The following is a 14,554-nucleotide window of genomic DNA, read 5'->3' as shown; positions in this document are numbered from 1 at the left end:
GTCCACATCTTTCCTAAAGTGCGGTGCTCAAAATTAGACACAGTACTCCAACTAAGGACTCCCTAGTGCTGAGGCTCACATGTCTTTCTTACAACACTCTTGTTAGTACACCCCAGAATTATATTAGCTTTTTTCACAGTTGCATCACACTGTTTACTCTCATGCAAATTGTGAATCCACTCTAACCCCTACATCCTTATTAACAGGAGGACTATCACCTAGCCAGTTATTCCCTATTTTGTAGTTGCACATTTGATTTGTCCTTCTCTTTATTGAATTTCATCCTGTTGATTTCAGACCAGTTCTTCAATTTGTCAAATTCATTGTGAAATATCGTCCTGTCTTCCAATGTGCTTGGAATTCCTCCAATCTTTGAAAAACGTAAAAAACAACAAATAGTCTTGCAGCACCTTAGAGACTAACAAAAAATGTAGATGGTATCATTAGCTTTTGTAGGCACAACCCACTTCACTTCATCTGAAGTGGGTTGTGCCCACGAAAGCTAATGATACCATCTACATTTTTGTTAGTCTCTAAGATGCTGCAAGACTATTTGTTGTTTTTTACGTTTTTCCAGTTACAGACTAGCACGGCTACCCACTAAAACTTCCAATCTTTGAGACAGCCACACATTTTATAAGCATATATGCCACTCCATTATCCATATCATTAATGGAAATATTGACTAGTACCAGACCCACGACAGACCCTTGTCGGACCCTACTAGAGGAGATACACAAGAACTAGCAATGAAATTAATAAGCAGCAGGTTTAAAACAAACAAAAGGAAGTACTTCATACAACACACAGGCTTTGGAATTCAGTACTAGGGGATGTTATGAAGGTCAGAGATATAACTGGATTCCAAAAACGTAGTCCCATTAATGGCTATAATCAGAGATGGATCAAAACAATTTTAATTCTCCGTCTATATCCCCACCATCCTCTATTCTCTGCTTGCAAGAGATTTGACATATGTCACATTTGGATAACATGAGAAGTCTTGGACTGTATTTATAACAGTGATAAAGATTGAAATTTGTAATTTTATAATCTGCCTTCTGTATATTCTATATTGTAGGTACATCAGTTACTTCAAGAAGGGCGACTAGAATTCATAATTGGAGGTCAAGTGATGCATGATGAAGCTGTGACACAAATTGATGACCAAATTTTACAGTTAACAGGCATGTTTCTTTGATGTTAACTCTTAGTTTTCATGATTATATTTTTTTTCTAAATTAATTTTATTTCCTAGGTCTTTAAGAGCTGGCTCATGGTTCTGTAAAAATTAATATTTACTTTATGGTAAACTTACTATAAGGTTCTTTGCTTAAAAAGTACAACCTCCACTCTCTCAAACTCCAACATACTGGAAGATCATTGTAAATTGGCTTGCAATTTTGTTGATCTCTATTATATACTGTTAGAACATGGGCCATTTTACTGATTACAAAATCCTTGGTTCCCAAGAACAGACTTCAGATGAAGATATACATTTGAAATTTATTAAACAAATACATACAAAATAAGTGGACTTCTTTGCCATAATCTGGATCTCCATCATGACAGAGACAGGAGAATTGCATCTATACTTGCTGCATCTTTATGACTGAACTAGAGCACATCTTTCAGAAAGATCACTTTTGTCCAGCTTGTCCTTGACTGTCTTCCCATGAATGTAAGTTGACGCAGCCCCACTCCATTTACTTGCAAGAACATTCAGATACATATCTGAGCTTAAATGAAGGACTTTGTGTGACTAAGAATCCACTATTTCCAACTATTAATTAACTTCACTCTTAACAACTTCCCTCATATTTTCGTTTCAAGTGTTCTAGCTTCCAATTCCTGACATTGGATCTTTTTATGCCCTCTCCTGCTAGGCTAAAAAGTCCCTCTAGTATTTAGAATTGACTGTTATTGGTAATGTTCCTGAAGGAAAGACATCCTTTCCCCCATTGCACTGCAAATACCCAAAATAACTCATGGGAAGCATCCAGGTTTTTCAGTGGGGACCGGGCAAGAGACTTGAGATGGAATTATTCCAGCTAACAATGGTGACTAATTGGCATCCCTGCTCACTTCAGAGCAGTGTGCTGTGGGACTTTTCTCTGTGGCAGCATACATTTTTGGTGAGGGCCAACGGAGCAGCTTTTTTATGCCTGATGGGTCTGACTGCACAGAACCACTGGCCAGAACCCATTGCATCAATATTTACAAGAAACACAAAGAACAGCAGTTGCTATTGCATTCCATTGAGGTCACTATGCTCTAGGAGAAAATGAAGGAATGAAAACAAAGATTCCTTTTCCTTGGACTTCTGTGGAGATCCTTTGGACAAAGTTAGTTAACTTGGGTTTGTCCCAAAATAAACACTAAGTTTGACCAAAAGGCGCCTCTTGCCAGATATTCAGTTAACACTTCTTTTGGGGTGGGATTTAATAAGTGTTTCTAAAATCCATATTTTATTCAGTGCATGGGTATATGCATATAACTTTTTAAATGGGAAGTGCAGGTTTTGTAGCTATTTTCACAGGAGCAAATGAAATGAGTATGTTTTGGTTCCTAAAAAAGATTAGCATCACATGTCACTCTTCTCTCCCCCCCCCCGCCCCCAGATCCTCCATTTTGCCTGATCAGTCCTTGCCCATGTGACTAAACCTGAACCACACAAGCATTTCTGTGTTATCTGCTAAGTTTGTCTTGGAATTTAGGAGCTGATTTTCAAGTGCTCTCCTGTCTACATAGTTAATTGGATCACAACCACCTCATTCACACTATACCAGTATTCTCTTAGCTAATGTGTTAAAGAGAAAAATCTAGGAGACTACCTTCTGAAATGTATAGGGTTGCCAAGTGTCTAGTTTTGAACCGGGCAGTCCGGTATTTGGGCTTTCTGTCCAGGAAACAAATTTTCTATTTAAGTTTTATTATTATCAGGAGCAGGGTTCGACCAATAATGGCCGGAGATTTTAGCCCGACGCGGCTGCAGCATGCGGTTCCACGCGGCTGGCGAGCGGGGCTCGCCGCCGCTTGGTAACCCTTGATCATGAGTATCAGTACGTAGTTGCATACTGCCTGGCTGGTAGACATGCTCACACTGCGTGATCGTGTCCACCAGCCAGGCAGTATGCAACTACACAGTAGAGAGGAGGGGGATGGAATCCGCGGGGCTGGACTTGCCTGTGCACAGGACAGGCAGCACCCCGGGATCTGCGTGCGCCTGGGCCAGACCCCCTGGCTGGTTCCCCCTCCCTGCTGGTTGGTTCCTCCCTCCCAGCGAGCTCTGCTCCCTGCCTGCTGTTCCCCCCCCCCCCCCCACCCCCAAGATCTCTCCTGGACAGCCCCATTCCCCTGGACAGCCCCGCTCCCCCCATCTCCCTCTCAGCAAGCTCCGCTCCCCGCTGGCTGTTCCCACATGCCCCAAGATCTGTCCTGGCCAGCCCCGCTCCCCCGACCTCCTCCCGGCCAGCCCCTCCCACCCCCCCATCTGAGATCAAGTGTGTCCGGTATTTTTTTGCAACCGTCTGGTAACCCTAGAAATGTGTTTCAGTCCAAGAATGAAACTGAAAGCCTTTACTAACACTGCTTACATGGCAAGAATCATAAGGCTTAGGAAAGATGAAATAAAAACAAAATATGTCCCTATGTTTCATAATTAAATTAGCAGTGATCTGAAAGCCCAGAATAAGATCTCTCCGCAGTGAAACAGAAAATGATTATATTGTCAAATATTCTAAAAGCATTTCCAAAATTAGAAACTATAAAATGACAATCTTGCATTTCTGTAACACTGTTCTGTTGTTTTTACACTAACTTCTTGGCTATTTTGCTACTCTGCTTAAAGCAGGGATGGGGAACCTATGGCCAGTGGGCCAGATGCAGCTTCTCCTGGCTTACTTTGATCTGGCCAGTGGAGTGAGGCTGGGGCTTCCCACCTCAGCAGGGCAAACTGACATGAGCCCTGCAGTGAACCTCTGAGTCTCAGCACGTCCCCGGGGGCTGGAGCACAAGCGCTGGCTCCCCACTGCAGGGTGAAGCAGAGCCAGATTATGAAGGGGACAATTTAGCTTTTATGTTTTAATAAGTGGAAAGATGAGTACTAAACCTAAAACTAATAGAAATGACTCTGGGTATTTTATATTCATTTAATTTCAGTGGACATAATTTGGGTATTTTTGTTTGTATTGGGGACTAGAGAGAGACATCAATGTGTGGCTCCAAACCCAGATGTGTTTTTTTTTTTTTCTTCGTGATCTCTGGCTGAAATTTCATGAGAACAGTTTGCATAATTTCAGCAGAGTCTAATACAAACTCAGCTTACCATATTGATTTGGATGTGGACCTGAAATTTACCCTGAACTTAATCTGGTTCCTATCACTATCTTCTGGGCCTGTATCTAATCATCATCTCTTTTCATTAACTTTTAATGAAGTTGTACTTGGTATAGAAAAACAAATACCACCAGTGTGCACGTTCCTGCTATGAACTTTTTGGCTTTGTTAAATTTCTCAAAACTTCAGGTGTATTTGAATTTTTTTTAAAAAAAATCTTCATTGGTCTTGGTTAAAGTGCCACATGCCAATTCAACTTGTAAAATGAACAGATGTGTTATGAATAAAAAAACAAATTCTACTTTGCAGAGGGCCATGGATTTTTGTATGAAACCTTTGGGATAAGGCCTCAGTTTTCTTGGCATGTCGATCCCTTTGGAGCTTCAGCTACAACACCTACTCTTTTTGCTCTTGCTGGATTCAATGCCCACCTTATCTCTCGTATTGACTATGATGAGAAGGATACCATGCAGAAAACCAAGGTAACCAATATTTGGCATGCAAGCTCCCTTTTGCAACTTTATGTGAACTCTGACTTTAAGTGAAGCCTGTCTCTTATCTTAGCAAGAAAAAAAGTGTAGATTATTCTCATGTAAAGAAAAGGGACTGTTTGTGACAATATTTGTGAGCCTGTGCTCTGTTAATAACTTTGTCATGATCTCTTGACAAAGGAATTTATTCTAATCTTAAAAACACACACAATAAATAGTGGGTAGTAGAGAAGTCATAAGAGCGGTAACCTTGAGATTGCAACATAACGCTGTTAATTTAAATGGCAATTCAGGCTTCAAGTGAGTCTTTCTTTTGCTCCTTTTTCTTTTTTAAACTCTCATTAAGTGCTTACTGATACCAAGAATATTTAGTTAAATTTATTAATGCTTGTAAAACTGTTGGATAGTTATTATGAACAAAAGTTGTGATAAAATATGTATGGGAACTTTGTAGATCACTCACAAAACTAAGCCCTTCTGATCCAGTTCTGATATTGATCAAAAGCTCCCAGATATACCAAATTTGTTTTTTATTATGTTGGGCCATAGTCCACCCTCAGCTACACAAGATGATGCCCCTGAAGTAAGGGCTTGCACACATGTACTGAAGGAAGAATCTTGCCAGATTACATGAAGGCTGGGTGAAATTCTGGCTTCAATGTCAAAACTCCCAGGCTACGTCTAGACTGGCCACATAAGACGGAATAGGCATGCAAAACAGGCAAGTCAGAATAGGGAAATCCGCGGGGGATTTAAATATCCCCCGCGGGATTTAAATAAACATGGCCGCCGCTTTTTTTCTGGCTTGGGGAAAAGCCGGAAAAGAGCGTCTAGACTGGCGCGATCCTCCGGAATAAAGCCCTTTTCCGGAGGATCTCTTATTCCTACTTGCAAGAGATCCTCCGGAAAAGGGCTTTATTCCAGAGGATCGCGCCAGTCTAGATGCTCTTTTCCGGCTTTTCCCCAAGCTGGGAAAAAAGCGGCGGCCATGTTTATTTAAATCCCGCAGGGGATATTTAAATCCCCCGCGGATTTCCCTATTCTGACTTGCCTGCTTTGCATGCCTATTCCGTCTTATGTGGCCAGTCTAGACGTAGCCCCATTGACTTCACTAGACCAGGATTTTATCTCTTGGGCCTCTTCAATGGAAAACTCTCATTGATTATAGCAGGGCTGGCACGCCAGCCCAAATCTATTACATGTGCACAACTTCCATCGAAGCCAGTGGGAGTCGTGTTCATATAAAGGAGTGCAAAATGGAGTCCTAAAATGTCAGTCGTTATAGTGCTCTATGTATCTGCAGGTTTGGTGTCTTATGGTGATTTCTTTTTCTGTAGTATTTCTTTTTGTCTTTTCTAGAAACTTCAGTTTGTATGGAGGGGCTCTCCCTCCTTATCTGAAAATGATGAGATCTTCACTCATGTTATGGATCAGTACAGCTACTGCACCCCACCGCAAATATCCTTTTCAAACAGGTTTGAATGCTGCAGACTCTGCAGAAATACTGGTACTTCAGACCTGTATTAGCGTAACTACATCGCTCAGGGGGTTTGAAAAATCCTACCTTCCTAACCCCTCATGCAAATAGTGCTTTGTCAAAAGGAGCCTCTCCTGTTGACATAGCTACATACATATCAGAGAGGTTGATAACACTGATGGGAGGACCTCTCCCCATCAGTGTAAGAACATCTTCACCTAAGTGCTGCAGTGGCACAGCTGCCACACTGAACATGAGGACAAGTCCTTAGGATTTTAGGCAAATGACTGGCTGGCTTCTGAGGTTATACTGTTTAGATAACTTTGCATTTTCTCTTTTTTGCAGAGACTTGTATTAGGCTTAAAAGGTGGCTGGACTCTTAAGGCTCAATTCTGCAAGTTGCTAAGTACCCTCAACCACCACTGGCTTCAATAGGAGGTGAAGGTGCTTAGCATTTCACAGGATTGAATCTTTATTCTTCATTCTTGACCTTAGAAGTGACTGTTAGGTTTTTAATGGAAGGCGCTCACATTGATGGTGACAGAACATGAAACCCTGTGATAGGTTGTAAACTACATGGATCAAGAAATGAACCCCTTCTCGATAAATATGGCTTACAATCTGCCATATGGACCATGCTATGGAAGTATTTAAGAACTCTTACATTAAAACAAAACCTTAGTTTTAATCCTACAATCTCTTTCATGCTCTGTTTTAGCCAGCAAATGACATTTTTCTAAGGAAAAGCAGGGTCAGGACAAGAAGACTTCCAGGCTCTTGTAGCTCGGCCAAATACATCTATTATCGGACATATATATCTCCTCCTACAGCTTAAATTTTCAGGGATTTTATACTAGTCATCACTAGTTGGGCCCATAAAATCACATGGGTGTAATAGAAACTAAACACTGAGGACCAGTGTAAGCTGCAACTGTCCTACTGAATTCTCGTGCCAAATTGGATTTACATCCAGGCATGACTTTATCATTTTTTCCCCAGCTTGTAGTGGAAGTCCTGTTTGTAGTGTATTGCTTTCTTTTTCCAATTAGGTCTGGGTTCTATTGGAATGGAATTGCAGTTTTCCCAGATCCGCCAAAAGATGGTGTTTATCCAGATATGAGTGTCCCTGTTACAGATGCCAACATTCACCTTTATGCAGAGACCATGGTGGCAAACATTAAAAAGAGGGCAGCATGGTTCCAAACTGCTGATGTCCTCTGGCCATGGGTAAGGGTATCGCTTTAGAAGTTAAAGACAAACTGTGCTAGTAAATGATATTCTTTCATGATCAGGATAGCTCTAGGAAGGTTCTTCAGAGAAGAGCAGGATTGAAAGGTGGGGATGTGTATTTGTCATCGGCTACTTTGGGGCACTTTCCAAACCTAAAATGACTTTGCAGCATAAAAAATCCTGAAACCTCAGGGTATGTCTACACTACCCCGCTAGTTCGAACTAGCGGGGTAATGTAGGCATACCGCACTTGCAAATGAAGCCCGGGATTTGAATTTCCTGGGCTTCATTTGCATAAGCCGGCCGGCGCCATTTTTAAATGCTGGCTTGTTTGAACCCTGTGCCGCACGGCTACACGCGGCACGGGCTAGATAGTGCGGAATGGCTTGCTAGTTCGAACTATCTAGCCCGTGCCGCGTGTAGCCGCGCGGCACGGGGTTCGAACAAGCCGGCATTTAAAAATGGCACCGGCCGGCTTATGCAAATGAAGCCCGGGAAATTCAAATCCCGGGCTTCATTTGCAAGTGCGGTATGCCTACATTACCACCCTAGTTCGAACTAGGGTGGTAGTGTAGACATACCCTCACTGATTTAGGGCGAATTCATGATTCTGTGCAAACTGAAGCAGCTTAGATTGATTTGTAGCGGTATCTACACTATGCTATGTTAGTGGGGGATGCTCTCCCATTGACTTGTTGCGTCATCACCAGACCTTCTAAATGTACACCACTGTATTAGTAGCAGCAGCTCTGATTTATTCCGTAGTGAAGACAAACCCAGAGAACTTACAGAAAACTATCTTTACCAGATATCAGATAGACACACTGGGCAAATCCCCTACCAAGGAAATGCATGTTCTTGTGAGTTATGCAGTGTAAACTAACTTCATTCCTGTCAGTCATGCCAGATGGCCAGTGGTGCTGTAGCTGTGAGGGTCCCAGAATATTAGAGAGACAAGATGGGTGAAGTAATAACTTTTAATTGACCAGTGGGTTGTCAGTTATCCTATTTGAATCACCCAACCCATTCTTGCTACTTGGGCCCTGAATTTTTGACTGGTTTATGTAGATAAGCTCAGAAGGAAGAACAATGTTGTACAGTGGATAAGAATTGTAATATAAAAACATTGTTAAACCATCTCGTCATGGAAATTAATAACCTGTGGGTCACTAGCTAGGATCCTCTGGGGAAGTGGTTGTTAGTAGACTGGAATATACAGAGACATCAGACTAGATGATCTGATGGTCTCTTCAAACCTTAATCTCTTGGACTCTGATTATCACTTATTAATCACATAGGTGTGTTATTTTCTGAATTGCAGGGCTGTGACAAACAGTTCTTTAATGCATCGGTTCAGTACTCCAACATGGACCCATTATTAAATTATATTAATAAGCATGCTGATCAATTCGGAGTGACGGTCCAGTATTCCACTGTCAGTGATTACTTCCAGGCAGTGTACAACAGAAACCTCACATGGGACATTCGGAATGATCGAGACTTTCTTCCATATTCAACAGGTAATAATAATATGTTGTTATACACTGTGTATACTGCTGAATAACAGTAGCTGGCAATAGGATTAATTTATCATAACCGAGTGTGACAGGAGCCTTAGGAGCTTTTTCCCCTAAGTCACACGCTCAGATTTGGTGGGGTCTCTCAGCCCCAGTTCTCAAATATAATAGGTGTTGGAATGTCTTGTGAGGCAGCAAGAAGGAGGGATGGAGTCCAAGGAATCCTGAAAGGAAAACTATGGCTTGGGAGCATAGTTCCTGTTAAAGTGCATGCCTGCACGACCACGCACAAAAAATTCTTCCCCCACCGACCTCCTCTGTAGAGCCATACAGCAGTACTTTCGCAGCCGGTGGCTGCACTGGTGAGTGAGGCTGGCTGAGACGGTGTGGTGAAGGAGCTACTGGGGCAGGGGATGGTACCTACCGCAGCTGCATGGCAGGAGTGGGGAGGCCTGGTCCAGTGACCGGGACTGCCACGTGGCAAGAGAGTCTGGGGCCAGGACTGAGAATGGGGCCTACCACATGGCCCAGGGGTCGCTGGGTCTGGTCCAGCGGCTGGGAACGGAATATACTACATGGCAGGGGAGGAGGGTTTCTTCTCTGGTGGCTGGGGCTGCCAGCAGGAGGGGCCAGGGCCTGGGAATGGGACCTGCCACATGGCGGGGTGTATGTGTCTGCTTCGGCGGCTGGGAACAGGGCCTGCCGTATGGCCAGAGGGGCAGGGTCTGGGAACGTGTGTGAGAATAAATTGGGTGCCACAGTGGCACACATCCAAATCAGTGCACATGACCTCAGTATTGCGCACAAGCCAAAATTCGCTCAGCTCATGGTTGGAAAATCTTAGAGGGAACATAGCTTGGGAGGGAAGTTTAGCTTGAAGTTTGTCTTTTATATGTGAGTGTCAGGAAAGGCAAACCCCAGGAAGAATTAGGTTTGGGATCTATCTGTGTCTGCTCATGCACCACTGTTGATGATTCTCTGATTACCTGAAAGGTAGAGTAAATAATGCACTACTCAGATTCCCTGATGATCCCAATCAGAGATTTGGGAAAACAGTATACTGTGGATTGGGCCTGCAGAGTTTAGAACAAATGAGTGGATGCAAGATTTCATGTGGTGAAGAAGCAATAATACCAGGCATAATCACAAACTGAAAACTGGTTAGCAAACAATAACACATACATGTATATGGGGAATAAATAGTGATTATAGGTGCACTAAACATAAGCATGTAATGCAATGCTGTTGTTAGTATATAATATATAAAAACTAGTTTAAAGTTGTTCTGCTCTTTGGTGTATTTACTGCAGTAGGTCTTAGTAAATAAGAAAGATGATTAATTGTGAACTCTTGGTAAGGGATCCTGCTTTATTACACCAGTGTAAATCTGGAGTAAGTCCACCGAATTCATCAGATTTACACTGATGTAACATGGATCGAGGAAATTCATCTGTCTTTATAGGTAGCATTGGTAGCTGATTGTACTGCCTAAAAAAAAATCACACTCTCTCTCTACTTAGTGTGCTTTGAGCTTCATGACACAGAAGAGAAAGTGATAAACTGAAAAACACGCAAAGATACAAAGCTGATGGGAGAAATAGTGCCATAAAAACTGGTTGGAGGAACTAGGTATGCACAGATTGACTAAGAGATGGCAAAGAGAGGACATGGGTGGGATCTATAAATATAGATACAGAGAGGAGGAATTACGCAGGGTGTCCAAAAGGGCCAAAAGTATTTGTATTTTGTTGTCATAAGAATGGCTATACTGGGTCAGACTAACAGTCCATCTAGCCCAGTATCAGGCCTGCCAACAGTGGCCAATACCATTTTCCTTGTACAAATATATTCATTCTGATACACTTATACATAACAAGAGTGCCACTGTCTGAATTTGTGTCTACCACTTTAAAGTAGTTCACTAATCCTTTTGGCCCCCTCTATCTCTGGAGTGCTGGACAGATACATAATCTCAAAACTTACTAAAGTTATCTTCATTGATGTGAATTGCTCAACCATGGTGCACCCTTTTTATCATTAGGCATGGCAGAATTTGATGTGCTAGGAGATCCCCATGTGCTAGGAGATCTTTGTCTGTCACCTTCTTCACATCTGAAGGTGCTACAGGACCCCCCCCCCCCCTTTTTTTTTTTAAATAAACTTCCATGATGGGCAATTCTGGCTTGCCTGGAGGTGTTCTCATCCTGTTTGCCTGTAGTCAGGGGAGGCTTTCCTCTCTCATCTGTCTATGCTCAACAGCAATTTTATATACTATATTACAGTGCCCAAACTGCCTTATATATATTCAAATAACTGCACACTTTGTATGGCCACATGTTCTGCTATGAGCAGCACAAGCAAATAATAGAAATTCTCCTGTTTGACCACTTGAGGGCATCTGTTGATGCACTTTTGTAGTCTAACACTAGCCCTGAAAGACTATTACCATATCATACATTCTGTTCCAGCCAAGGAAGTGAAATTGAAGCTCATTCTGTTTTCATGGTGCATAATTAACAGTAACTAACAATCATAAAGCCCTTCTTTTATTGATTAAAAATATAATGTTCTCCAGTGATCCTGTTCCATTTGTCTTGTTCAGTTTCATAGGAACTTGAGTTCAGTAAGAAGAGATTTTTTTTGTCATAGATGATTGCCTCAAATCAGCAATATGATTATTAGGCTTGTAGTATAAAGTACTGTAGCTTCCTTGTAGAGTCTATTTAATACTCCTCAGTCAATAGGTGGAGAGAGTAGGGATGAAAAAACCTGTTTAATACGTTAAATCGGTTAAACTATGTTTAACAGTCAACTGGGTTGCTGCAGTACACTGCTGGAGCAGTCCCCTGTCCCTGCCGTGCCATAGGCTGCTGCGGCCAGCGGGGACGAGCCTGCCATACCACACTGTTGGCAGGGGCTGCTCTGGTTAACCCACTACCTCTTTACATCCCTAAGAGGGAGGGCATTTTGAGTTGTTCCACTTGATGCATAGCATTATTTTCTCTTTACCAGCTGTTGCCTTTTACAGATGAGAAGTTTGCATAGTTGCAGAGTGTAACTCATTAAAAATGGAGTAATCAAGGGCTGAAGTATTTAATCCTTAACTGTGTGTCATGTGTTTCAAATTCTTCATAGAGCCATTTCAAGCATGGACTGGGTTTTATACTTCCCGCAGTGTTTTAAAAGGAATTGCACGGAGAGCGAGTTCACTTCTCTATGCTGGAGAGTCATTTTTCACACAGTATGTTCGGAAATACCCAACAGGTTCTCTTTGCAAGTTCTGGGCCTTACAACAGCTCCGCAGTCTTAGGTGGGCAGTCTCTGAGGTAAACTTATGCATTTTTATTGGGAAAATATATACACTGTTACCCACAACTAATAAGACGCAGTCAGTCAAGGACCTACTTGTGCCCACAAATCAAGTTGTGTAGTTATGTGCTGTCATTTATGCATCTTGGAGTTGAGGGGGGTGGGGCAAGTGTGTAAGAGAGAAAAAAAATGCACTAGTGATAGGTGTCACCAGCTTAGAAAGGCAAACAAAGGTACAAACTTCAACTCTTTTAAAGCCTTTCCTTCAGAACTTGTTTTATTAGCCACAAAATTGTTACATAATGAAGTAAACATCCCGGTAAAAAACACTGGGTAGTAGCCTCAGAGGCTTTCCCCGCTTCAGCCAACCAGGAAGAGATACACCCTTCCTCTTTTTTGACCCAGTTTCCCCTTCCTTTTATATTATGACTTCAGCAGCCATAAAGCCTGTTGTGACATGTTAACCCTTTACATGCTGCAGCATCTAGTCATCGGGTGCAGTCAAATGTGGAAGAAATATTGTGCTGTAAAATTAAAGGTTAAAATGATACCCAGAAAAAAATATCTGTCCTTATGTATTTCACTTTTTATGACTGATTACTGATTCTATAGAGAGACATTTATAATATTCCAAGATGAAAATCTTTGTCTGTCTTATCTGTGGCGATCATGCTTCATTTATTACCCTTCAGGAGTAGTCAAAATGCAGATGTGTGATTACAGTTGTAGGAAAGCAGTACTTTAAATGATCTCACATGTTACTTAAAGTATTCAAGTACAGCCCTAAACTTGGAATTCAAGTGTATTGTAACTTATAAATCTCCTTTCTATCTAAGGTTCAGCACCATGATGGTATAACAGGCACAGAATCACCCAAGGTAAAAGACATGTATGTGAATCACTTGATGCATGGAATACTTAACGTGAAGAAACTTATGGCATCCATAATCTTAGACACAGACAGTGCCAACAAGAATGAAAAACTCTACTCTAATGTTTACAATGAAGTCACAGGAGAACAAGGTAATGTCTGAAAATCTTTTTTTAAAGCTTGGTACATGAAGGGTAGAATAGTCTCATGCTCAAATGGAAATGGTTGAAGTGTTATTATTGTGAGTAGACATGGGCTAAGTTGATTGTTTTTGGACAGTTTCTTAAACAAAAAAATGCCGTTTTGGTCAACCCAAATCCTTGATTAAAGAATGAAACTATTTGCAACTGTTTGACACTCTTTTTTGGCCATTCACAAAATAGTTAGAGAAGGAGAGATGGTGGTGGCAGTGCCAATCATTACTCCCATCCCCATTTTCTCCAACTTTTAGCTCAGTAGTTAGGACAGTCACCCAGGATATGGAAGACCCATGTTTGAATCCCTGCTCTGGAAGAGATCCAAAACTGACTTTTTCTTCAACTAACTAATTTTGAAACGTTTTAGAATTCCCAGTTCAATATGAACAGAAATTTTTTTCTATGTGTGCATGTGTCTATCTGTCTCTCTTTGGAACTGAATGCCTAGCTCTAATGGTAAGTCAAAGTCTAGAAAAGACCACGTACCAAGAATGCCCACCCTGATTCAAGCAAGGTAGCTGATCCACCAAGTCTTGGGTACCCAAAACCAAAGAACGTGCATTAGGGACCCAGAGCTCTGTGTGAGTAAAGACCTCAAGACTGGACCCCAAATTCTGGGCACAAATCTGAAGGCAAAAGAGAATATGGCACGAGAGGGAGGCAGTTTCTTAAGTATTGTTCTTAGCTGGAGGAAGGAGTCTAGTATGGTAGTCAACTATATGGAAGGTTTTCCTTGTGATTTACTGCCAGATATGCAAGAATTTATTAATATGTTCTAAGAACCAGTTTATTCAAGGAAGATCATGGAATTCCTTTCAAAAAAGTTAGTTTGGTTTGGAGACTTCTATTATTGTTGAATGAAAACAGTGCTTTGGGCAGCAACTGGTGCATAGTTTATGGGATACTGAAATTAGGTTTCCTATACACCATATCCTGCAAAACACTACTGGTACTTAGACTGTATGACTTTAACTAGAGAACTTTGTATTGTCATCACTTAGTGGATAACCTATTGTAATTACTATTAATATCAAATGTGTTTCTCTGAATTCTGGGCCTTTTTTTGTGGGTCAAACATTTAAAAAAAAATATGCCAAAAGGGCATTGTCTTTTGGAAGTGTTAT

At 41.6% G+C, this 14,554-nt stretch overlaps 1 protein-coding gene across 2 annotated transcripts in view; it reads left to right on the top strand.

Annotated features, from left to right (window-relative positions):
* MAN2B2 (mannosidase alpha class 2B member 2) overlaps positions 1 to 14,554 on the top strand; it is a 41,956-nt gene that overhangs the window by 13,506 nt on the left and 13,896 nt on the right. Inside the window, exons 1-8 of one of the 2 annotated variants that reach the window (XM_075930763.2) lie at positions 1,082 to 1,187; positions 1,479 to 1,681; positions 4,648 to 4,820; positions 6,189 to 6,304; positions 7,356 to 7,533; positions 8,858 to 9,056; positions 12,189 to 12,379; positions 13,199 to 13,385. In XM_075930763.2, coding sequence (XP_075786878.2) covers positions 4,806 to 4,820; positions 6,189 to 6,304; positions 7,356 to 7,533; positions 8,858 to 9,056; positions 12,189 to 12,379; positions 13,199 to 13,385 — 886 coding nt within the window. In that variant the 5' untranslated portion in view covers positions 1,082 to 1,187; positions 1,479 to 1,681; positions 4,648 to 4,805. Of the gene's footprint in view, positions 1 to 1,081; positions 1,188 to 1,478; positions 1,682 to 4,647; positions 4,821 to 6,188; positions 6,305 to 7,355; positions 7,534 to 8,857; positions 9,057 to 12,188; positions 12,380 to 13,198; positions 13,386 to 14,554 lie in introns of those variants that run through there. The other variant, XM_075930762.2, reaches the window with a different exon arrangement.

The sequence above is a fragment of the Pelodiscus sinensis genome, chromosome 4, assembly GCF_052426305.1.
Source record: "Pelodiscus sinensis isolate ZL-2025 chromosome 4, ASM5242630v1, whole genome shotgun sequence".
NCBI lineage: Eukaryota > Metazoa > Chordata > Testudines > Trionychidae > Pelodiscus > Pelodiscus sinensis.
This window is presented reverse-complemented; position numbering and strand designations above follow the sequence as displayed.